Below are 27,340 nucleotides of genomic sequence, written 5' to 3'. Positions count from 1 at the left end.
TTTTATTGTTTTCAAAGTTCTGAATATATTGTGTATTATAAGCTTGTAATAAAGGGATTAATTATACAGTTATCATAAAATTATAATTATATAAAGGTATAGGTAAAGTAAGCTAAAAACTTAAAAATTAAAATTAATAAAAATTTTATTAGTATGTATTATAAAATTTTAGTTTGTATATAATGCGATATGGGGATATAGCTCAGTGGTAGAGCATTCGACTGCAGATCGAGAGGTCCCCGGTTCAAACCCGGGTGTCCCCTTAATTTTAGTAATTTTCTTTACATTGTCATCTCGCGAGGTTAAAATTATCTTGTTTTATCTTTACATTTTTACTTTTGAAAGAAAACGATTTAAAAAATAAATACTTTAGGAAACGGCATATAAAAAGATTGATATATATGAGAGCCCTCACAGGAAAAGGTACCAAGTCTTAGTTTCTAGTTACAGAGATATTTGACATAATAGTTAGTCAGGTCAAAAAGTTCAAAAACGAGATTATTGTTTTTTCATAGTTTTATCATATTACAATACATATTAGGAGTTTTTTTGTGAAAAATTTTTCTTGGTAGTTGCAAAAAAGGATTTTTTTTTTTAATGTGGAAAAGGTACCAACTCTTCATCAGAACTGTTTTGATAATGTTCTCTCGTCTAGAAGTAAAGAACTCCTTGTTAGTAATTTTTTTATGCTGTGTTATTAACGTTTTAGCGTGCGAGTATATAATACTTTTTATTTTTGATCAATAATCGTTGAAAATCCTAAGAAGTTATTAAAAATATAACTTATTTGTATGTTATTTATTAACCCTTTAAACCGAGTATGGTGAATATTTTATTAAATTTTTTGTTATGTTATTAATCGTACTACCAACAATTATTGATTGACAAAACAATTATTAGATTAAATAAAGAAATAATTTTAAATATGTTTTTCTTTGTTGAATTCCTTTTAACAGGTGCTAGTTTAGAAACAAATTAATTTCAAATGCTGACGTAATAAGCCCGCTTTATTCATAAATGTAACTTTGTATTGCAGTTATTTTGTATTTATATAGAAGTGCATGACAGTGATGTTCATACACACCAAATTGATTATAACAAATAAACAACTATTTGTTGCGAAATTTCTGCTAGTATTTCAAACCAACGATGAGCATGATTTATCACTACCTTGCTGAACATAAATGTTCTATCAAAGATACCCTGTATTGTCATGCTGGCAACTGCGTTGGGCAAAATAAAAACAACATTATAATGCAGTATTTCTCTTGGAGAGTAGCTGTTGAGTTAAACCAAAAATAACTATTATAATTTTGCTTGTCGGTCACACGAAATTCTCTCCAGATGCAGGATTTGGGATTCTAAAATCCAAGTTTTGGCAAAGTAGCTTCAGAGAGTTTGCTGCATGCATGAAGCTAGTACTCCAATTTCAAAATTGAATATATCAGTCATCGTCGGTGACGAGAATGTTTCAATTTTTGTTCCAACATATGATTGGCAAGAATAGTCTTCACCTAATTTTAAAACGATTCCTAATATCAAGCAATGACACTCTTTCACATTTCAATTTGATAAACCTGGAGTGATTACTTGTAAGATTGATTCGGACAGTGCGGAGGTAGAATTCCAAATATGGCAACACCAACTCATCTCAAAAATTACCACGCCACAAATATTACAACCTAAACTTCTATCACCAGAAATCCGAATTTTTTTCCCAGAACGCGGAAAAGACTTAATTTGTCCAAAGCCACAAGTTGACAGGATAACGTTTGCCCAGTTTTTTATTTTTAACCTACCATCATTACGAGAATTAAAATACGGATATATTTGATATTTAGGCTTTGAACAATGAAAACATCGCTAATTATCTTAAATAATTTTTTTTTTCTAGGTCAAAGCAACAAATGTTCGCAAAACAGTTTAAGAAACGATTGGCAATCTAGATTTTTCGATGGGTTTGCCTCCGTTTAAAAGAAAGCCGTCTACATGTTCTTACTGCAAACAAGTTGGACATATAAATAAAATGCTAAAAACAGTTCCAGTTTGCCCCAAACGAAAGGAGGTTCCGAGTTCGATCCCCACCACGTCCCTGGTAGTACCGCGCTCAACTTGTTTCTCCGCGCAGCGGCCTTGTTCGTCAAGGTTCGTGTTTCGGAGGTAAAGAGTTGAGAGAGGGTTATAACCACTATTAAGTAGCCTTCTCATCTGTAGTGGCCTTCTCGGCCTTGAGGAGGTGAATAACATATATATATATATATAGATATATAGATATATATATATATATATATATATATATATATATATATATATATATATATATATATATATATATATATATATATATAATAACAGAACAAAATAATTCTGACCTTGCGACAGAGCCGACGACACCGGAGGGACATGGGGCACTGCCCCCCTCTTCCTTTATCAAAGTCCCTTGGGGAGACTTCGGACAGTTTTTGCTTTAATTGAGCTTATTTAATAACTATTGCATTTTTTCAAAGTAACATACTTTCTTTGTCAAACTGCAATGATTGAGGTATATTATAATATTTTAACTTTCTTTATAATATAAAGAAAGTTAAAAAGTTAAAATATACCTTATAAATATAAATTATATTTCTTGATTTTCAATGATTTTAAAAATAATGCTTGTCAAGTGTCCGAAGTCATACTGGTGACTTTAGACATATATAGAGGAGATTATGGACATCAAATAATTTGATACGCGATTTCAACAACGATAGTTTATTTTTCATTTATAAATTATTGCAACTATTGGATGAATACCAATATTGGTATTCATTCAAATTGCATACTAAATATATCATGTTCTTAAAAAGGCACATTATGACACATCAAAATTATCAGCATTGCTATCATCAAGTTCATCGTAATCAAGGTTATATGTGTTCAAGTTATATGTATTATCGTTAAAATTTGTAGGTCTATTGATTAATCTGACGATGATTTTTAAAGGATATCCTTTAAAATATACATCTCATAAAAAACAATCGATTGCTTTTTATGAGATTTTTCTCTGTAGAATCTTTTTTTCAAAACCGTTGAAAAAAAGATTCTACAGGGAAAAATCTCATAAAAAGACTTAAAGTTGCACTAACTCTGACAGAGTTGCAGATGCGTATTCTGCTCTTCAAATGGGTTATTCTAGTTAATTATCAAAGTATAATTATCAGAGTCAGTATTTTAAGTTCTTAGTTGTCAATAGTACTTATATACTTGTATATATGAAATATGTGTTTAAACTTCAAGGTAGCCTTAAAGGAACTGAACAATGACAAAACGCAACGACCAAACACGATAATAGAATCTAGCAGACTTCTCAGGAAAATGGATCAGCTGGAGATGACCGTCATAATAGTTATCTGGAACACAGTCATGGAAAGGTTCAACAAAGTAAACAAAATGCTTTAAGCCGTTAAAATCGTCTTATGACTGGTGAATGAACTGTATAACTCTCTTTCTATTTTTGTTAAAGAGGTAAGATTAAGTTTAAACAAATTTTAAAAAGAAGCTATGGTGTTTGTGGACACCGACTTGTACTCTGCTGATCAGAAACGAAAAAGAGCGCACAAAAGCCAACATGATGAACTGACATCCATTGAGGCTACAGACATTAATGGAAGAGGAAAAATGATTGCTCAAGTTAGTATTATCATGGATCAACTGGAACATGGGGGAAAAAATATTCCAGCTAATTTGAGCAGCCGTAACGCAGTGGTTAGCGCGTCTGCCTTAGAAACTAGAGATCCTTATTTCAACACCACCTCTGGGTAATCTTAATAACATCGGTAAGGAAGTAGGCGTGAATTTCTTTTCAAATGCTCTTCTGCGGTGCTCTGTGATAAGACTGTAAGGACTTGGGGCACCTAAAATAATTAATAACAATAATAATAATAAAAACCTCCTACGCTTTCCCAAATGCAAAAGCAATAAATTGATAAAAAATTTAGTTTACTATCTTCTACTCAACTTTAACCCCTTTATTTTGATGAGGTGAAAACTTAACACGTTCAAAAACTTTCAAACCCTCAGAGATAATTAAACGAAATTTGGAACATGACAATGAATTTAAATTTAGAATAAGATATTAAAATACAAACAACTTTGAAAATGTTCATTAAAACAAAAAACTTATATCAATTTTTTCTGAAAAATTATATTTTTGACCTTTTAAAGAAACATAGAGGAGCTGGAGCGCAAATGGCTTTTCTCCCCCTAAATAATTTTGAGGACTTGCTTATTTAATTTAGCTAAAAGTATTTTTAATTTTAGATTATTTAAGATTAAGTTTTGATAGAGTATCCCTAATTGTTAGCCATATTTTGGAGGTTGAACCAAATCCCCCTTCGCCCCGAGAAAAATATCTTATATGCGAAGTTTGGGTTCTTTTATTTTTTTCTGTTTACATTTGTCGTAAAATATATATTACACTTTACAAGAACATATATTTACTATATGAATTGAAACACTAACAACTTTGTGCAGTTATTAAGAAAATAAATTCAATAGTTTCGGACAACATTTTTTGATAAAATGATTATAATAAAAATAATTGATATTGAAGAGATTAAAAATAATAACCTTTTTTCGTAAAAATTTCGGAAAAACCTTCTTCATCGAGTAATCAGGTTTTTTTTTGCTGTTTTGAGACGGAAACTTAAATAAATTATATTTCGTAACAGAACAACGTGTTTAAATACATGCGGCTTGTGTAAGCAAAAAAATCCTATTTAACTAAATATTTAGCATTATTTATAGTTTAGTCCCAGTTGTAGGGAAGGGATTTCGGAACATCTTCAAAAATTCCCTTCTTTTTTTTTTTGTCTTAACATCTTTCTAATAATTATATTAGAATTATCTTATTGTTAATGATCTATAACTAATGTTAAAATATGATTAATGCAAGCGGATTTTTTTTAAGAAGTGCTCTTATTTTAAAAAAAAACACCCGAAGTTGTAAGTATAAAAATTGATGAAAAAGTTTTTTTAATATTTTTTATTTCAAATGCAGTTTACGAGCATTGTATTATGAAAATTTTTATAATAATGGCAATTGATTAGCTAGCGTTATTAAAATATTGGAACAGTATTCAAAAAAGTGTTATTTATAAACTACTATTTAAACATTGTAAAAATTCTATTAAATTTCATTAATTCTATAATTGTACAATAAAATTGTACTATAAAAAGTTAGTTCTACAGTTTTACAAATTCTATTAACCCTTTGAGGTCTTTAAAAAAAAAATTTTTGTGCCTATCAGTTCCAAATTTTTTTTTTACTTATTGACCTTAAATATAACAGAAAAGATATTTTTGACCCATGGTTTCTCTTTATTTTTCATAAAAAAAAAGTTTTGAGTGTAGCACTAAATTGTTTAATTTTTATTCTGCTAAAAACACTATGACCTAAGTGCAAGCACTAAACAAAAAAGAAATAACAAAAATATGTAAACACTTGTTTTTATTCACAAGTAAATTACAATATTGTCTTAAGATACCCTATTTTACACGAAAGTCAGTCTTTGTATGGTAAAGTTCAAAATAATCAGTATGGTGTAGTCCTGGTTTTTTATCGCAGATTTTACAATAGTATACAGTTTTTCTTCTACCACCCTGTGTTTTTCTAATAATGCAGACTGGACAGTCTTTGGCATTATTACTTAGAGCTTGTGCAAAAAAATTGGATTTTGGTTAAGGCATTTATTGTCATCTAATGATGATCGCCTTGCTCTTTGTTCTTGAATGTTCATGCTCCAACTATTTGCTCAATGAGGTTTTGTCTGTAGACTAGGTGTCGAAGTTTGTTTTTATCATTGCGTTCACAAAATTTATTGAACAATATATAACTGTTTACAACTGCAACTTCCAACAACCAGAAAAATATTTTTCTCCACCGTTTTGAAGACTTGCGTAGAAATGAATAGCTGGAACAATAGTGACGAAGCTCAGTCAACAGTTCCTATATGTTTTGAATAATTTACAATGACAGCTAGTTTATTAATGTCTACAACACCTTGTTTTGTTCTTTGTTTTGCAACTTCAGTTGTTGAATTATGGAAAGTACTCAGCATCACAACCTGTCGCCTGTCCTGCCATGCCAAAACCATAACATTGGAAGAGTGTACATATGCAGAAACTTCGTGCTTCTTTAATTTGAGTATTTTTATATCTTCAGGTAACTGTTTTCTATTTTTCATTATTGTCCTTGTAGTTTGTATGTTCATATTGAGGAGCTCTTGTGCAAGAGGAAAACTAGTATATAATATGTCATTGAATAAGTGATAACCACTACCTTGGACAGTCTCTAAAAGCTTATCACACAAGTGCCACACGATTTGACTTGTAAACTGTCAAATCGTGTGGCACTTGTGTGATAATCGTGTGGTCTTACCAAACTTTCAGTAGTGCAATTACCATAATACGGTTCAAAGAAACTAATATAACCTGTTTCACTATTGGCTAAGACAAAAACATGAATGCCCCACTTTGTGGGTTTCTGTGGATTGTACATACGAAATACAACTCTACCTTTGAATTCAGTAGTACTTTCATCAAATGTTACAAGATGGGGCAAAATTTCTAGAACAGGAGCTTTTTAATTCTGATGCAACTCCAACCCTCGAAATTAGGGTCGGCATTCAGCAATGCTGACCTAACTGCTGACCTGAAAGTATTTGAGATCGGCAAAAAATTGCAGACCTCGTTTTAATGTTTTATGGTTAGACCTTTGTATCAAATAATTTTTGCCGACCTCAAAAAGATTGAGGTTGGCAAATTATTGCCAACCTCATTTTTCCTAATTCCAAAGGTTGCAACTCGATGCACTTTTCGTGCACATCTATTCAGTTCATTAGATGGATTTGATGGTGGGGATATGTGCAGCATCCAATGTATCTGAAGAAAGCTAGTTCTAGAGAAAACTGCTGAAAAAATGGCATGTAGTTCAGTCAATAACAAGAAAATAATGTTTTATACATTAAAATAATGTTTTATATGAAATGAATGAAAATAATGTTTTATATTTTTCATTCAGCGCCATATTCAAAATAGTACCAAAGTTAGCATGAATTTCTTCAAGTGCCACATCTTTCCATTTATGCCAAATAGAATGAGATTTCAAATCGTTATTTTCAATTTTTGACTTAGCATAACGAATAGTTTTGGTTACACTATCTGCAAGTAACTCATCAGTAAAAAATAACTTAAAAAAATCTTGTTCAATATTAAGTTTATTGGATGCTGAGGGACTAAATTTGGTACTGTGAATGGCAGTGCTTCAAATGCTGGAGTATCTTGCACTACTTTTGTCCATCCTATGTTCAAAGCAGGTCCATTATCATCAATTTCTTTTAGTTCAATATCATCCTCTGACTCTGATATCTCTGAGAATTCAGTCTCAGATTCACTAAAAGTGTTTTCACTGTTGCTTTCAGTACTTGTTTCATCCAATGCCTTTAATAATTCTTCGTTTTTTTAACATTTCCTAGCCATTTGTAAATAATTTTTTGTTATAAACTTCTAACAGTATAAGTAAGGTTAGACGATTAAAAAATGTTACTGAAAATCGCTAAGTTGAAAACACTATAATATTACCATTTGAACCTAGTAAATTGTCCAAGTTAACTTGAATAGATAATTTTGTCTGTATAAACAAAAACATAGTAGATTTCCTGTGGCACGGGACATTAGATCGCAGCAGCAATTTCATGTCCCGTCACACTGGAAATTGGACTGCAAAGGGTTAATGTAACTTGAAATGAGCCAAATACCTAATAGTATATGGTGAAAAATTTTCCATTATTTTTTATAGGCTGATTATTTTCAAATTAAACCTTTTTTTTTTAGCATTTAAGTTAATATTGGTTGAACATGTACAAAATACGTGTGTTTAGAAAAAAGAAAATTTAATTCAAAATCAATTTTTTTAGATTGCATCATTAAATCTATTAAATATTTGGTATTTTGAATAGTTTTGACAAATATAATTTTTTTTTTTGAATTTCTTTTTTTGACAGTTTTGAATAATTTGATTTTTTTTCAGTTTGAAAATCTCCAAAACTGTAAATAGTTTCACTGTGTAAATTTAACATAGCATAATAAATTTAAAAAAATAAAGATAATTGTATTAATTTAAAATAAAATGTATATAACAAAATATGAATTAAGAAATAAATAACCATTTAAAAATATAATCAATTTTAATTTGTATTAAATAAGTTAAGAACATAATATGTTTCTATAATATTATTCCTTCAAAAATTTGTTTAAATAAACTACTAATCAAGATAATATTCAATATTTTTAGTTGTTTGGAGTACCTCACATGACTATGTTATTGTTGGTGCTGGCTCTGCAGGTTGTGTTTTGGCCAACCGTTTATCTGAAGATCCCAACAATAGAGTATTGTCATTAGAAGCAGGTCCACAAGATGCATGGTGGAATTGGAAAATACATATGCCAGCTGCTATGGTTTACAATTTGTGCAATGACAAGTACAATTGGTATTATCATACTGTACCACAATCTCACATGAATGACAGGTATAAAGAATACTTTTATCTCATAAAAAACATTCTAAATTTGAATAAAAAGTTTTTCGAAGTCTTTTTATTTTTTAAACTAATAAAATTTTCTTTTAAAAATATATATCTTTACTTCCAAGAAACCACTATTTACTGCAAGAAACCACTATTTGAACTGGAAGTTACTAAAAGAGAAAAGGTGGAAGTACTAAAAGGGAAGTTTATAAAGCAGTATCAGTCTTCTCTGTTTGAAATTTATTGCCAGCACACAAAAAAGCGCTGGCTGGACAGTAATTATTTGTCTACCGTGCACGATTTTAAAAAATATTTGTTTTTGTACCTCTTTAATTAGAATTTATTAAGAAAAAAGATTTGTTGCAATTTAAAAACTTAAAAAAATAAAAGGGAAAAAACTTAATTAAATGATGAAAACACAAAAATGAGTTTTAGTAGATAGCACAAGAGATGCTAGACAATGATTAAAGAGACGATGTGACTATGGTTAAAGGTTGGCTGCAAAAGCAGGTCCAACTATGTTTAAAATGTGTTTTTTGCACCTTGTCTAAAAGAGAAAGTGCATCATTCAAAAATCCATTTCAGATATGGCAACAATATTTCATACAAGGACGGATTTGAGATTTATAGAGATAAAGAATAGAATCCAGAGTAAGAAAATGGCAAGCATGGTAAAGAGATGCTAATTTTGCAATGGATTTGATATATAGTTTCCAAGAAAGCTTGGAAGTAAGAGTTTATTCAGAAGACAAATGGTAGATGACTCATCAAATACATTACCATTCATAAATATAGGAAGATCTAGATTATTGCAATAACAATTAGCTGAAAAAAACTGAGTTTTATCTAAGTTAAAGTTCACCAGCCACTGAGCGCTTCGTGCTTTAGCAGAAGTGAGATCCTTTTCAAGCTCAAATGTCAAACTCAATACAAACAATCAGAGAGTGTTTGCTTCTTATCAAGACAAGAATTAATGGTACTATCATCAGCAAGCAATGCTACCTTAGATGTCAGAATTTTTTGAAGATTAATAATGTAAGTTAAAAAAAGTATAGAGCCAAGGATTGAACCTTAAGGAACTCCTAAAGTTACAGAAAATGTAGAAGAGTTCTGTCCATTGAAGATAAATTTTATGCTACAATTGGTAAGGAAGAATACAATAGTCTTAAAGATGTTACATGATATGTTGTAAGAAGAGAGCTTATAGAGAAGACCAGCATGCCAAACTTTATCAAAGGCTTTAGAAATGTTGAGAGCGATAGCCTCAACCGCTCCACAATTATCTAATGCACAATAAAACCTATCAGTTATTACCTTTAACAAATCAGCAGTAGAACGAGAAGATCGAAATCCATATTGGTAAATAGAAAGTAAGTTATTAGATTCAAGATGAGAGATTAAGTGTTTGTTAATTAGAGACTCAAAAATTTTGCCTATGATAGGAAGTAGACTTATGACACAGTAGTAAGACGAGTTAGATTGCTCTACACAATTTTTTTGAAAATAGGGATATCAGATGCCCCTTTCCAGCAGACTGGAAAACAAGACTCTGATAAGCACTTGTTAAATTGTTTTGAAAGTATAGGTGACAGCTCCGGAGAACACTTCTGGAAGACTATAACAGGTATGTTGCCCAAATCACAAGCTGTAGAAGAGTCTAAGCAGGAAATCACTTTAGATACAGAAGCTGGAACGATATAAATATCAAGAAATGGATCAACCTGTTTGTCTGCTATATCAGGGAGGATGTGATTAGTGGAATCAAGAGATGAAACTGTCTTCAGGTGAGGTAACAAAATCTGATCCATGTAAAATAGGTAGAATGACAGATTTGCTCTTATTATAGACACTGTTGAAGATTCTCTAGAAGTCTTTGAAGCCTAATTTTTGAGATAAAATGCAAGATTTTGTGACCTGAGAATAGCAGGCTTCAGCATTAGACAAAACCTTTTTACAATGGTTTCTAGCAATAGTAAACAAAGAATTGTTTTGACGATAGATATGGAAGTAATGATTATGATTGGAAATTGCAGCAGCACAGTGAGAGAAAAACCATGGAGATAAGTTAGGCTTAGAATTGTTGAGAGAGAATAAAAGATTCCATGCCAGCCTTAATCCAAGAGGTTACATAAGAAGCACATATGTCAACAGAAAGGTAAAAGATTTCTGCCCAAGGGCCATCACAAAGAAAATCAAGAAAAGAGTCCCAGTCACCTTTAAAGTAGTTGTTAGAGGTATGATGATTGAGATTCCGACGGTGAAGAAGAATGAAATAATAGTTTTAGAGAGATCAAACTGTGATCAGAAGCACCTAAGAATGAATGTAGAGAAAATGAGCACTGACTAGGATCGGAAACAAGACATAAGTTGACTGAAGGTGATAAATGATTGGGATTGTCTGGAAAGCGAGTTTAAAAGTTGACTGTTTGTGTTAGAGATTGAGAAAGGCAAAAGTTTTGGACCTTAACTGCTGCAGAGTCACTGACGCTAGAATCAATCCATTTAGTGTGATAAGCATTTATGTCACCAACAACAACAATATTGGCTGAAGGATAAAGAGAAAGAGCTTGGTCAATTTGATCAGAAAAACATTGAAAAGAGTGCAGTCTTGAGATGAAGTAGAGTGTTATAAAACAAAGAGAAAGGTAGAGAAATGATATAAAACAAAGAGAAAGGTAGAGAAATGATATAAAGCAAAGAGAAAGGTAGAGAAATGATATAAAACAAAGAGAAAGGTGATGTAGTGAAGAGTGAAGTAGTGTTAAACAAAAGCGCATAAAAGAATAGTTGGTGGATTCAAATTTAGTTTCCTGACAAATACCCAGGCCAAGCATGTGGCTATTGGAGTCTACAAATTAAAGGAAGATAAATATTAACACTAAGATGGGACAGCTGAACTCAAAGAAGTCTCACAAAGAGCAAGTAGGTCAGGTGAACTTTGCTAAAGATAAGACTCAACAAAAGAACAGTTACTTCAAAGACCACGAGTATTTGTGAATGATAGATTTAGAGAATTTGTGGTGACAATGGTTTTTTGTGTTTTATAGTTTTTGGTACTTTAATTATTTTTGGATTTGTTAAAGTACTTTACTCATAGCACAGATAGTACTACCGAAATCACCATCTCTAAGAGCTACCACAGAGTTTAGAACCATAAAACTAAATTTTAGAGCTGTATTCTCGTTAGGAGAATACAGCTCTAAAATAAGTCGCCTAGTCATAAAAACAGTCACTAGCAAAACCCATGCATTGAGTCAAGAAGATCCAGCATTCAACATCCTTAACTGGAATTAATGTATTATAAGCACATTTCAGCCAGCCTAATAGATGAAGAAGGACTGCGAAGCTGGCCATGAGATAGGATCTGTTTATCCCTTAATCTTTATCAAAGAGGCCTTCTGCAAGACAGTAGCCAAATGCATTTAGCGCCTGCCCAATGAATATTTTTATAGACACCATATCTAGCCTTTACTCAACTAATAGCCTTAAGACTGGGGGGGGGGGTGTTAAGTCAGAGCTGACATCTCCTAGCTTTTGCCTAAAAGGCAGCTGGACATGAACAGATTGTACTGGGTTACATGTTACCAGTAGCAAGTTGACCTGACCTGACATGTAAGTTGTAGCAGGATAACTTGACTTTTAAACTTGTTATCTATAAAAAATTAGATTTTTTACTGTTGTTAGTTTAATATATTGTTGTTATTATATTGATCAGTTTATTGCTTATACTGTCAATATGTTCAAGCGTAATTTATCTCTAAATCATTCAAAGAACTTATACAACCTGAATAATATTTGATGACAAAAATCAAAAAAATCTTAAATGTAAATTTTATTTTTATCATATAAAACATATGATACTTTTATTAAAGAATTTATATGATATTAAAAAAATACTTTTTTATATTGTGTTACAGGTCAAAAATATTTTTAGTTGTTGCTGGTCAAAAATTTTTTAAAAACAGAAGATAAAAATTAAAAAGTCTCTTTGTTTGAGGAGAATTTTTTGTTTTTTGTTAGAATCAATTTTTTCTCTGTGTGTGGTTATAGATTCCATAATTTTATAAATTTTAAACATTCTTAGAAAAAAAAAATTATAAAACTAAAAAAATAACAGAAATATTTCCTCAATATTTATAATAAAATAAAAGCTGGTAGCGCAAAAAAAAAATTCCTGGCATTTAGTCTACCACCATGTCTGTCATTACTGTTTGTAAACTATAAAATATTTTTAATTTAGTTATTTTAAAATTTATATTTAGAGTTATGTACTGGCCACGTGGTAGAGTCTGGGGTGGATCATCAGCTCTTAATGCTATGGTTTATATTCGTGGACATCCACAAGATTATGATCGATGGGAAAAAGAAGGCGCAGCAGGATGGTCATATAAAGACTGTTTACCATACTTTAAAAAATCACAAACCCATTCATTGGGTAAAATTTTTTTAGTATTTTGAAATATTTTATAATTGCTGTTCATTAAATATCATGATAACAGATGCGTACATGACTTCATATAATTCTACTGGGATTTTTTATAATGCTCATAAAACAAATAAAATATGATACTTGTAAATTTTTTTTCTTTTAACATCTTCGCTTCCAACAAGGAAGCAACCACTATTAGAGTTGGAAGTTACTGGAAGAGAAAATATGAAGTTTATAGAGCAAGATAACGATTGACAGATAACTTTGCATATAATTTTTTTAAGTTATTTGCATATAATTGCAAGTTATATGAATCAGGAAGGCAAGATAAAGAAAGCAAACTCCAAAGAACTGATGTTCGAGGAAAAAAACTAGATAAATAAGAGTTTTTGGAGCACTTAGGAACAGTCACAGAAAAAAGATGAGACTTAATTGAACGACATGTAACACGAGAATGAATTTTAGTAGATAGCACAAGAGACACTAGCTCTTTAGAGCAATGCCCATTATAGTATTTATAGAAAAGAAAAAGAGAAGCAGCATTATAACGATGTGATAATAGTTGAAAACTGGCTGCAAGAGCAGGTCCAACTGTTTAGGATGGGTTTTGCACGTTGTCTAAAAGAGAAAGGGCATCATTGGAAGATCTGCCCCAGATATGGCAACAGTATTCCATACAAAGACGGATTTGAGATTTATAGAGATAAAGAATAGAATCCAAAGTAAGAAAGTGTTGAGCATGATAAAGAGGTGCAACCTTAACAGATGCTAATTTTGCAATGGATTTGATATCCAAGAAAGATCGGAAGTAAGAGTTAATCCTAAAAGATAAAGGGTAGATGACTCATCTAGTACATCACCATTCATAAATATAGGAAGATCTAAATTATTGCGGTAACGATTGGCTGAAAAAAATTGGGTTTATCTGAATTAAAGTTCACCAGCCACAGTGAGCCCCATGCTGTAGCAGAAGTGAGATCCTTTTCAAGCTCAAATGCTCCCTCCAAGCAATCAGAGAGTGTTAGTTTTTTATCAAGACAAGAATAAATGGTAGTATCATCAGTGAACACCCAAGATGCGAGAATATCCGGAAGATTGTTAATGTAAATTAAAAAGAATATAGGGCCAAGGGTACAACCTTGAGGATTTATAATAATTTATAATAAAAAATAACAATGGAAAGGTTTCAAATTTAAAAAAGTTAACCATTTTTTAGCTAAAGAAGATAAAGTTTGACTTCAAAATATAAATGAAAATTTATAATCATTTACAACTGGTAACATGTAAAATAAAACTATTTCAGCAAAAAATTAAACTATTGCATCATACATATTGCATCACTATTAAAATAATTATACTGATTTTGTTGTCTTATTTTTAAGATGTTGGTTGTTTGTTTTTTTTCATCAAATAAATGTACTACCAAATTCTAGAATTGCAAAAGAAAGTAAAGCAATCAAATTATTTAGTTGTAAAATGTCTCATTGTCTAATTTTGTGTGTAATTAGGATCTATTAAGAGATAATTAATAATATTGGCTTGGTTTTATATATGTGTGTCAGTTATATATTTATGCAAAGTTTGCAAATTTGATTGCTCTCTATTATTTTTTGTAAACATCTGAAAGGAATAAGCTAAAAATGTCAAAGAAGATTATTAAATAAGTAATGTATCTATTGAAATTAATAAATGTTTTGAGAGATTTAAAAGTTTTTTTGTTAATAAACATTTGATTGATACAATGACATAACTGAAAAGCTGAAACAGTATTGATGTTGATGTGTATTTTACTGCATACCTTGTTGCCTGTGTTTATTGTTCTACTTTTTATATTTACTATGCTGAAAAAGAAATAAGCAATTTAATATGATATAAGTATTTTAAAAAGTCTACACAAAATAATTTCAGAATCCGCCACTCCTTTTTTTAATTTGTTTTACCTTAAAAAGGTTAAACTTAGTATTGCATAGTGTTGCCCTAAGGCAACATACCAAATAAAGTGTTTTTCTGATGTATTTAACATTATTTTTATTGATAAAATTCTCTCTTTTTATCTAGAAGCATATCAAATATTTGACCTAAAATAAATATTTCACCATAAATAGTTTATTAGTACCCATTGACATATGGATTGCATAAGATAAAAAATATATTTATCTTATGCAATCCAGGGTTAAAATCAGATTAAGCCTTTTTCAAATGTCTTAATTTATGGCATGCAGTTTATGCATTGTTATTTAATTAAGCTATATATAATTCACTTTTTATTTAAATACTTTACTACTTTTAAATCCATTATTGAATAGTTTTATATAATTACAAAAGTTTTGTCATATTTTTTTGTTTATATTTTATTAGGAGAAAATCATTATAGGGGTGGAAATGGGCCACTTCATGTAACAAGAGGTTCGATGGAAAACCCTCTTTTTCAAGCATTTCTGGATGCAGGACAGCAAGCTGGTTATCCATACACTGATGATGTTAATGGCTATCAACAAGAAGGTGTTGGTCCTTTTGATAGAACTATTTACAAAGGAAAAAGATGGAGTACTTCTCAAGCATATCTGCGACCTGCTCTAAGCAGATCAAATTTAAAAGCTCGTCATAAAGCTTTTACTTACAAAATAATATTTGATGGTACAAAAGCACTAGGTGTAGAGTATGTTTATGGCTCAGAGATTCGGAGAGCAAAAGCAAATAAGGAAGTAATTTTATCAGGAGGTGCCATTAACACACCTCATTTGCTTATGTTGTCTGGTGTTGGAGATGCAGAAGAACTTGCTAAGCATGGCATCCCTGTAGTTGCTCATTTGCCAGGGGTTGGTAAGAATTTGCAAGATCATCTTGAAGTATATATTCAAAATGTAAGTTGTTGATTAATAGAAAATACGTTCTCATTTATTTTTGTGCATATGTTATTATATGTTTAAAGTTTGAATAGTATATACATATTTAATTAAAATTAAATGCTGCTTTTTTTTTTTTTTTCTTGTTTAAAGTTTTTTAAATTCTTAATACTTTTTTCTTGTATTTTATAAATAATATTTTACATAATATGTATAATATTATGTATTAAGTTTGACAAAATATCATTAATTTTTAGCTGTAAAAATGAATTTTATGGCTGTAGAAAATATCTTGTTTGACTGTAGAAAAAATTTTTTAATCAAATTTAACAGCCATTGTTGTAAAATAAAGAATGAATGAAGAGTTATAAATTCAAAGCAGTATTAAATATATAAGTTGCAGTATAAATATATGTCGGAAAGTATTGAAACTAAAATGTTTTGACCTATTCATAAGTAAAAATTGAAAGTATGTGATTATTTTTTAAACAAAAGTAGTTCTCACACTTTTTTTTTTAGCGCTGCATTCAGCCTGTGACTTTATACAAGCAGACACGTTTATGGAATATGCCACTTGTTGGTGCAAAGTGGCTTTTTGCAAAAAAAGGAGAGGGAAGTACAAGTAGTATGGAAGCAGGTGGGTTTATTCGAACAAACAAAGAAGTACCTCATCCTGATATAGAGTTGCATTTTTTGCCTTTTGCTGTTAAAGACCATGGAAGACAGTATCCGGACGGACATGCATATCAAGTAATATCCGTATTACTTACGTATATGTACTATACGTATTATTAAATAGTATAAATGCAAATATGTATCAAATGGCATTTGTTATAGTGTATTGTCCATAAACATCAAATTTGTAAATTGTTTTCAATAAGTTAATATTTTAGTTCATTTTAAAATCAAGAATTTATTAAAATAAAAATTAGAAAACTTGATATGTTTTTTTCAGGTTCATGCTGGAACAATGCGAGCAACAAGTCGTGGATATATTGCTCTTAAATCTCGTCATCCTTATGATCATCCTCTTATTAACCCAAACTACCTTTCTACCAATGAGGATATTGTTGATATGAGGGAATGTGTTAAATTATCACGTGAAATTATGGCACAAGATGCCTTTTTGCCATTCAGAGGCGACGAATTGTTACCAGGTTTTTATTTAATAATTTTTATTATTGAGATATTTATGAGCTAGTTGTATATAGTTGTTTATTTAAATATTTATTGTTTATTTAAATAGGCGTCAACGTAAAAACAGATTTAGACATAGATAACTTCATTAGAGCACACGGAGAGTCTGCTTATCACCCATCGTGTACTTGTAAAATGGGACAAGATAAAGATCAAATGGCTGTAGTAGATAACGAAACTCGTGTGAAAGGAATCGAAAACTTGCGTATTGTCGATGCATCCATTATGCCATCAATTATCAGTGGTAACCTCAATGCACCAGTAATTATGATGGCAGAAAAAGCAGCCGATTTAATTCTTGGTAAAAAACCTCTCCCACAAATCCCGCTAAATGAATTTTCTTCAACTTCTTCGATCAACAATACTATTAAGAACTAAAGAATTTAAAAGGTTTTTATATCAAACTTTATAGCCATGCAAGCGCGCTTTAGAGATATTTGGTTAGTTACATATAAAAATATTGTATTATAAACCATAAATCTATACTTTTTATCCTCAATTGACGTACTGTCACTTTTTTTTTTACAATAAGGTAAAAATAAAGTTTTTTTATTTCCTGTTTTTATTAACTAATATGCATTAAACTCATTGAGTTTTCAAGAATGCCGTTGAAATTTATGCTTTTTTGGTAATTACTTAGGGCAGTAAATCTTTTGTTTACAATAACAATTTTCAATACCTTTTTTCTTTTTGTTTATTTGCGTTAATCAGTGCATAGTTGAGTGTTTTTACAATTCTTTTTAAATTTTTTGTGCAGCAAAAAATTTTTCTATCTATAAATGTAATCAAGTTTACCATTTAATGCCGACTGACCATTTAATTCTATTACTTGTAAATAAACAGTCTGTCGTCGTTTTCTGCTCTTCATAAGAGTTACCAATACTAGGAACACAATCGTAACTTTTTTAGTAGAATTTTGTTAACTTTTTTTATTCGTAAAATTATTATATTCAAAATTATTGAACTGCGCGAAAGTAAAAACTGGTGTGCTTATTCACAACTATCACTTGTTGCCAAAATGTTGTCACTCAAGTGTTGTCACCAAAATGTTGTTGTCACTCAAGTGAAACCTTTTTTTATTTAAGAGTATTTGTTTTGTAACAATGGAAGTTTTAGATGTACGTGACAAATTTTTTTTTTTTGTTTAATAGAATTAGTTCTATGAAAATAGAAAAAAGAGTTTATAAAATCTAACCCCATTTAAACGTTTTAGATTTCAATTACAATGAAATAAATTTTAAATAATTTAAAACAAAAACATTTAAAAATATTTACATTAGGGTAGGGTGGGATAATGTGGGCCTAATCAACATTTATCAATTTTTCAGAAGAAAAGATTTAGGTAGTATTTTCTCTCTGTATGTTATAGGGGTTAAAACAGCTCTCTAAATTTCAATTATCAGCTTACTAGGCGAATTCTTCAATATAATTTTATCCAATGTTGGATATGTTGGATAATTTTCGATTAAGCTTTCGCTTTAAATTCTTCCTTAAACACAATTTTATCATGCTTTGACTTTTAAATTTGAATATTATATATTTAATTTTGAAGAATTATAATATGATTTATTCTATATATTAAGAGAATTCGTAAAAAAAACTATTGAAATTGATCTACCAGAATGTTCTGCATTCTTTGGAAATTAGCTAACAAAGATAGAAAAAAATATTCGTTTTGCGTTTCAAATTTAGCGTTTTGAACGAGTAAAGTTTTTTTGCGTTTAAAACATCTATCAAAGTACTATTGTGTTTAAACTTTTGATCAAATAATTTAAATATAATACATACTCAATGACTTAAGTTTTACTTTTAATAAGTTGGTATATTTCATTGAAAGAAAGATAAAAATGTAACTCAGACCCACATTACCCCACTAAACGAGGTAACGTGGGTTTATAGAGTACAACTCAAATTGAAGACATAAGTGCAAAAATAATGCAACTCCATTTTCGCTAATTGTCCAGGAGAAAGTAAAAACTTTATATGTAGGGAATACATATTTTTCTACCAAATCCTGTGTTTAATGATACAAAAAGTGCTTTATTCTATGTCATTTTTATATTAACTGATACAACTTCTTTTATATACTAATAATCCATTAAAGTTTGAAAATCGATGAAAAGTAGAGAAAAATCGTTTTTGCCCTCATGTCTTCAATTAGTGTTCCTTAGACATCTTTAAAAATTATGTTTTACTGGAAATCTCTTGAATTGGATAAAATCGTTTTTACACCAACGGTTACAAAGAATCGCGATGGGCGATTATGTATCCTTGTGGCTTGTGGTATTTAGTGGCGTCCCTTAAGGGTCCGTCTTAAGTTCAATACTTTTCATTTTCGAAATTATATATTTGATATCGTTAACCATCTATGTAAAATGTATGCTGATGACGCAAAACTGCTGGCCCGTTTAGACCACCCATTAGCTTCGCAGAAACTTCAAACTGATATCTACAACATAGCCAAATGGTGAAAAGCCAGAAAAACGAGACTTTATCTCGATTAATGTAAAATCATGCACATAGGTAAAACAAACTATTTTTATGCCTACTCAATGTCAACTAATAACAATAATAGCGTCGAACATCAACTTTAGTTGAACATGATTTGAGCCACCAATAAAGCCAACCGTGTATTAGGTATTTCCACCAATAAAGCCAACCGTGTATTAGGTATGTTGTATCGTACTTTCAATCACATAACTCCGCAACTGCTTAAAGTTCTATACACAGCTTTTGTACGACCTCATCTGGAATTCGCGGTAGCAGCCAGCAATCCATCGTCAAGAATATAAAACCTTCGTATCGTTATATGTCATACAAAAATCGTCTGAGTATACTGAACTTAACTTCCTTAGAAACCCGTCGCATTAGGGGAGATCTGATATAGGCCTAAAAAAATTATTAACAATATAGATATTGTCTCATAGAGTGAATCCATGTCTTTCGTGTTGGGGTGTCAAATAAAATAAAAACTAGAGGATATCATCTAAAAATGAGCAAAGACACCAGTTTTTTACAAATCGAATAGTGAATCATTGGAATGCATTGCCGTCAGAAGTTGAATGCGCCTCATTTGTTAACAGTTTCGAGACTCAGCTCGATGCGGAAATTTCAAATAATCGGTATAAGTATAGAGATTATAACTAAAAAAAATAAAAATAAAAAAAAGGGAAAAACAATATAGTACAAACTTATACTTCATACTATGTCAATGTAAATTTTTATATATTGTATACTTATATACTTCATGCTATGTCTATGTAAATTTTTATATATGATATGAATAAAATGTAGGTTATTCAGGGAAACCTGTTGCAGCATTTTTCTTCTACTACTACTACTATAATATATAATATATAATACTATATAAAATTTTTCCTATATATTTTTCCTATATATTTTTCCTATATATTCCTATATATTTTTCGTTCAAAGTTAAAAATGACTCAGATTACTCCACCCTACCCTAATAATGTCTATATAGTACGTAACAAAAACCGAATAATTTTTTATCTTACTTTAAGCAGCATGTGAAAGTTAGCGTTAAATTAAATTCTCCTACCGTTAAAAGTTACTTCAGTTTTAGTTGGAAACTAAAAAAAAAACGTGTTTCATATGGTGTCCCACGAGCTATTTTTATTCACATTATTTTGTGATTTCAATTCATACCATTTAAGAGGCTATTCAATTTAGTTTAGTTACGATAAGGTGACATAGTTAAGGTGTCAGGGTTGAGGTATCAAAGTTGTTATATTAACGGAGTGCTCACTAAATTTTATGGGCTACTTTGTTTTCGAATAGCGGACTAATTCTGATATTAATCGTTCAAAATTGTTTTCTGTACGAATTAAATATCAAACTGGTCTTCAAATTATGTAAACTGATTGATTGGTTACGACATTACGTAAATTGATTAATTGAAAATAAAAGTTCATTTTAATTTTATCTACTTGAAAGAAAAATTAGGAAAATTTTTTTTTTTGTTTGCCGCTCCATCAAGTATTTAAAGAATTTTTTTTTATTGTTTTGTAAATAAACTGGTTACATAACATTTTTGTAGTAATAACTAAAAAAGTTAATTAAATTTTTAAAAGTTTATAAAAGCTTTATAAAAATAACAATATGAAATTAATAAAGGTATATTAAATAAAAAAGTTTCTGTGATTTAACACCAGATTACCCCTTCCCCTTTTTTTTAACTTTTTTGTGATATTTTAGTTTGTCATTAACACAATTAAAAGTTATTTTACTTTTTTTTTATAAAACATGTAATTAATTGTTATTTTTTTGTTTTTATTATTAATTTATAAACATTTTACAATGTTCATTTAACAAGATTTTTTATTTAACTTTTTTTGTCGTTGTTTTAAATTTTATGTTTGGGCAAATCAAGCATATACTGTTTAACTATATTTTTAAAAGGTTTAGTTAAGGTGATAGGAAAGGATGGAACAAGTTAGCGAGAGGGGCAAGACTCAGTTTTACTAATTCAATCAATAACTCATATATCCACGACAGCTGCATATACATTTACTATAACAATGTTAGTATTAAGGTATTTGTTATTATTTTTTATACTTATGTTATATAATCAGCAAAAAAAAAAGTAATAATAATAAATTAGTTAATGTATTTTTATTTTATTTTAACGATTTGTTCATTTTGTACAGAGCAGACCATTGCATTAAAAAAATATATATATTAAGCAAAAACAAGCCGGAAGAATTATATGTAATGTGCATAAATACGCCCACTCCAAGCCGTTACTCCGGGAAATTAAAGCTCTTAATGTCTTTGAGTTAAACGTGTTCCAAAACTTGTTATTCATGTTTAAATATCAAAATGACATGCTCCCAAAATCCTTTATTAACCGATTTCTAAAAATTAATTATAAATACTTAACGAGGTGCTCTGATTACTTAATTTCATATAGAGGACCTCGTCTGTGGAACATAGTTCTTAATGAAAATATGAAAAGTATAACTTCAATAAATTGTTTTAAAAATATAGTTCAACAGTATTTACTTGAATTAACAGGCACAAGCATGTTTTTGTATTTTTAAGTGAAAAAAAAAATCTTGTAATGTTTCATACTGTATGTATTTATTTAATTTTTGCAATTTGTCGTACTCTTGTTGTAATTGTACATTAACTTGTTTTATATAACTGTGGAACATAGTTCTTAATGAACTATGTTCCACAGTTATATAAAACAAGTTCTTAATTTACTCTTACAATAGGGGCTTGATGACAAGACTTCTGTCTTCTACTTGCTCCTGTCGTTATCAATTTTTTTTATTTAAATTTTATTGAGAGAAATTATAAAACAAGAACGTTGTAAAATGTTTATAAATGACGAATAAATGTTTCTAAAAAAAATTGCGCGTTGCGCATAAAAACAGGTTGGCCTTGTAGAGTATTGAAAGGCAAGGTTATATCTTAAAGTTTAAGATATCTAGCTGTATCATTTAACAACCAAAACTTCCAGAAAAACTCAAAAAAGTTACTTCAAGTTTAAAAGAAAAAAAAAAATGGCGGGATTATCAAATCTCAATCAATATTTTTTAAATTAATCTCAATTCTCGCTGCCGCATCTCCCCTTTTTTTTTTTTTTGATTTCTTTTTAATTAATTTTAGAAAGAACTTTGTATAAAAAATACACAGTTATCTACCTATAAACCAAATGCTATACAAAAATCATTGTACATTGAAAAATAATAGTTCTTTTGAAAATATATATATACTTCAATACACTTCAATATATACTATAACACTTCATTATACTTCAATATTTTAACAAGAAGTTTAGCTACCTCATTAGTTTGTTTAAAATTACAATTCTAAGCATCTTTATAGATTGATTTAAATCTCTTTAATGCCAAATTCTATTCACAAAATTAGAACAACGTGGAATCACTGGTAATGTCCATAATCCTATTTTCGCACTTTGTTCCCGCGCTATACCCGTTGAAAGTTTTCTCATTTTACCAATGTCCTGTTATTGTTAACAGCTTGAGCAAATCTAAAAAACTGTCTTCATCTTTAATTTCCGTTTTTGAAGGGTTTTTTGTTGAGAAAAAGGCGTTCGCTGATTGCAAAGTCATTGCATTTTTTTAAAAGCGAGTAGTAAGTTATTATTTTACAAAAACAGCTTAAGTATCGTGCTTTGCGTTAAAACGTTGTAATACTTATATGCGACTTAATAAAATTGTATAATTATTTATTATTTATAAAGTAATGTAGTTTATTTTAATATTTTAGATCTAAATAAATGTTAAGTAAATATAATAACTAAAAACTTGCTCACTGCTTAGTCACTTCGTATTAGTCAATTTCTTAGCTACATAATGTTAATACAATTTGTAAATATGTTGATATGCGTATTATTTTTCTGTGACAACTTAACTTTTTTTTTTTTTAAGTTGGTTGGCTTGCAGCCCTAACAATTTTGGGCCCCCATGCGGGTTCCCTTGCAATGCTAATGATTGGATCCCTTGCTTTTTAAAATCTAGATTAATTTTCAGTTTAGTGACAATTATGTTTGCTGTTGATAATAACCTCTCTATTTCTTAAATTACATTGCAACATTATTAAACGATATGAACTTTAATTTTATCAAAATCTCAAATCAAAAAAACCGTTAACAAATATTGAGAATATAAAATGGACTCTTTTTTACCCAGTTTTAAAAAAATATTCACTTTAAAGTAATATGTTTTTTTTCGGTGTTGGCAATATTGAAACAAGTATATAATTTCCATATTAATATAAATATATTCAATATTGAAATAAAAAGAGAACAAACGTTACAAAATTTTTCAGTATTTGTATTGATGAATACAAATAACTCAAGATTGATCTTACATTTAAAAATCAAATTGAGAAATTAATTATCAAAATTGCCACTGTATATCTACATTCAAGTTGATAAGTTCCTAAAGTAAACATTTAATAACTACTTTTTTTTTAAAACAAATTTAATGATATTATTTATTGTCACACGTCAGTACGCAAATAATGCTTGAGGGGTAGTGTTGATAAAGGTAAACTAGATCCTATTTATAATCAGTAAAAACTTTTCTTTAATAAAAATTACTTAAAAGAATATTTCTAATATAATTATATTTCTTTATATATTTATGCTTACTTTATTACACTCTTAAGTTTATAAATAACAAAAATAAAACCAAAAATATCTATCCTTTTTATAACTTATATTCATGGCCTACTATACTGGCAGGTTATGAATATGATTTTTATTTTGAACTTTTTATTTTAAATTAGACTTTTGAAACTTATTACCTAGAGTTTTAACAGATGAAAAAATCCCAGAATAGCAAAAAGTTGCTATATAAAAGTTTTCATTTATGAATTAAATACAAAACTTAATTTATCTCTCTCTCTTCTACTCTCTCTCACACACAAAGGCATATGCACATTAAAAAGAAAATTATTGAGGATATTAAAATTCTTAAAAAAAATATTGAGAAAACCGAACATTTCAGGTAACAACCATGGGCGCCGGAAGGATTTTTTGATGTTTCAGATAAAACACTTTCACACATTGTGCAAACTCCAAACTCAAGTATGTTCATACATATGCCAAATGAGGAGCCCTTGCAAAAATTTGGGATGGCGAACACCTGTGAACAAAAAAGCCCTAAAACGTCTGGTTCCTGCCCAAACGTGAGGGCACTTATGTAGTAAAATTTTCAACTTTACTATTGTAAACTAAATTTAAATTTATCGACAGATTTTAAATTTCGTAGAAAAATATTGTAAATTACAAAAGGTATGACCATGCAAATTTTCCGACCTCCACAAATTGAGGGGTGTGTAAATTTTGCATGGTCATAACTTTCGTAATTTACAATGATTTTCTACGAAATTTAAAATCTGTTGATAAATCTAAATATAGTTTACAATAGTAAAGTTGAAAATTTTACTACATTAGTGCCCTCACGTTTGGACAGAGGGGGGCAGACGTTTTAGGGCTTTTTTGTTCCCAGGTCTTCGCCATCCCAAATTTTTGCAAGGGCTCCTCATTTGGCATATGTATGAACATACTTGAGTTTAAAGTTTGCACAATGTGTGAAAGTATCTTATCTGAAACATCAAAAAATCCTTCCGGCGCCCATGGTAACAGCTCTCTTATAGCAAATTTTTCAACCAGAAAGTATTATACATTAATTTAAATTATGGCTTTGTTAAAAGTAGCATTGTTGTCAAGCAACCGTTGTGCAGTGGTTAGAGTACGTGCAGGAAATATAAAGGTTAATGCGAATTCTGGGCATACTTTGCGTTATCGGTAAGGAGAGAGGCATAACCCAGTGGGCACGGTACGTTTTTAAAACGTTTTTTAGACGTTTTTATAAGGTTTAAACCTAATAAAAACGTCCAAAGAACGTTTTAAAAACGTACTGTGCCCACTGGGGAACTTCTTAAAATAAAAGTATTTTTTAAACTCGGATTCGTTAAGCAGCAGACTTTCACGTTTCCAGCAGCTCAAGCAACGTTAAATAGTACATTATATTTTAGGTCTTTAAAAACGTGTTTATCTCTTAAAGATGCATTGTAGCATCCAAAACGTGAGGAATGTCTACCCCACGCCTGAAAAAATATTGAACACCCTATAAAATACTTTTACTATTTTTTCTTTGTTTAAAAAAAACTATTATATCTTTTACGGTACAAAGCAGACTTTGTACAAATGAAACTTTAATTAGTTAACTTAAAGGTGCATACGGTATGAAAAGAATTTTTAGTTTGAATTTCCCTTTAAATATTTAGAGTTATTCTTGATAACTTCTAAATGTTGTTTTAGTCATTTTAAATTTAATGCACAGTTTTAAAATTTATTGCCATCAAATCATGTCATCAATGATCATCAATCATAACTGCAAAAAAAAAAGAGACGTTATTTAAAACCCATAGCGTTTTAGTTAAATGATTCGGACATTCTTTTTCACATTAGTTTTATTAATTAAGTTCAATTATAAAGTTATAAGGAAAAATAAATACAATACATACATAATCAAAAAAGGAGGTAAAAAAAACAAAAAAAATATTTCTTACCTAATACTTCCTAATAGAAAAATCCAGGGTGGAATGCAAGAAGCAAACTGGAGCGAAGTTTGACTTGAACTTTGAGTCTGACTTTGTCAAGTTAGATTTCAAAAAAATGCTCGAGCAAATGTGTAAACGAAATTTGAAAATTTCAAAAAATATTTATTATTATTATTTTTATTATTATTATTAAATATAACACAAATTGGACACTCCAATTGTACTCCTGAATATAATTAGTTATTAAAAAGCTAAAAATCTACATGTAAAATAATTTTTTAAACTTAAAGTTTTGTAAAACACTAACATTAAAATAATTCAAAGAAATTATAAAATATAATCTAATTAGTAAATAATATAAAAGGAATATTCTTCTTAGAAAATGCTGCGATGAAAATTATTTTAAATTGGCTTGTAGTTGAAGGTTCCTGTAATTTCGTTGCAGGATGGTAAGTCATCAAGTACAGCCTGCCAATACCTAAAAAACAAAAATAAAAATTACTATTGTCCTACCAATTTATTGTACATGTTCTAGTTTCATTCAATTTGTAAATTCTATTTAATAAAGAAAGGTGTCGTCTTATTTGATATTTTTATAAACAGGTAATAGTTATCAAAACTAACAGAAACAAATTATTTTCATATTTTAAATATAAAATCTTTTTTATGAAGGTTATATAAAAATATCTTGAAAAGATATAAATAAAATCCAAGTCTAAAAAAGTATATTAATTGATTTGAATAATATTAATTTCTGAAATCGAGATATAATCAAAATGCAAAAGGATTTTCAGAAATAAAATGAAACAAAAAAATTTGTTTCTTGTACATTCTTTTTGATGTATTTAATGAAAATGTGTTATCCGAACAAAATAAAATTGTTATATCTCTAATTAAAAGAGGTTATACTAGAGTTCAAGAAAAAAACTAAGAAATTCGCCAGAATTTTTCATTAACTGTTACATCAGATCGAAAGAGCGAAAGTGGTAAAACAGTACTTGAATTTTATGATCATTTTGTTCAAATATGAGGTGGATCTCTTTCTATAGAACCATTACCTTTTGAGAAATCAACTTATAATGTTAATAAAGAAATGTTTGATAATAACAAAAATATAGAAAATGTATCAACTGCTTCAGTTTGCACTGAAGGCAACATAGTTGATTATACAGATGATGTAAATATATGTTCTAGTTTATGTAGTGTTGAAGACAATAATGTAGTTTATTTCTCTTTAT

At 29.4% G+C, this 27,340-nt stretch overlaps 1 protein-coding gene and 1 non-coding gene across 2 annotated transcripts; both read left to right on the top strand.

Moving 5' to 3' along the window:
• Nucleotides 1–191: 191 nt before the first annotated feature.
• On the top strand, nucleotides 192–263 carry trnac-gca (transfer RNA cysteine (anticodon GCA)). Its single transcript has one exon. It is a non-coding gene; the product is annotated as a tRNA-Cys (tRNA).
• A 4,381-nt stretch (nucleotides 264–4,644) lies between these two features.
• Nucleotides 4,645–17,588, top strand: LOC100206241 (choline dehydrogenase, mitochondrial). The gene is made up of 7 exons (XM_065791350.1): nucleotides 4,645–4,983; nucleotides 8,333–8,567; nucleotides 12,827–12,999; nucleotides 15,352–15,857; nucleotides 16,359–16,589; nucleotides 16,795–16,996; nucleotides 17,086–17,588. The coding sequence occupies exons 1-7, from the start codon at nucleotides 4,920–4,922 to the stop codon at nucleotides 17,412–17,414; spliced, it is 1,740 nt and encodes a 579-aa protein (XP_065647422.1). The 5' UTR covers nucleotides 4,645–4,919; the 3' UTR covers nucleotides 17,415–17,588.
• The last annotated feature ends 9,752 nt before the right edge of the window (nucleotides 17,589–27,340 follow it).

Source organism: Hydra vulgaris, chromosome 02, assembly GCF_038396675.1.
Source record: "Hydra vulgaris chromosome 02, alternate assembly HydraT2T_AEP".
Lineage (NCBI taxonomy): Eukaryota > Metazoa > Cnidaria > Hydrozoa > Anthoathecata > Hydridae > Hydra > Hydra vulgaris.
Note: the sequence above shows the minus strand (reverse complement) of the source record. Positions and strands in the feature narration are given on the sequence as shown.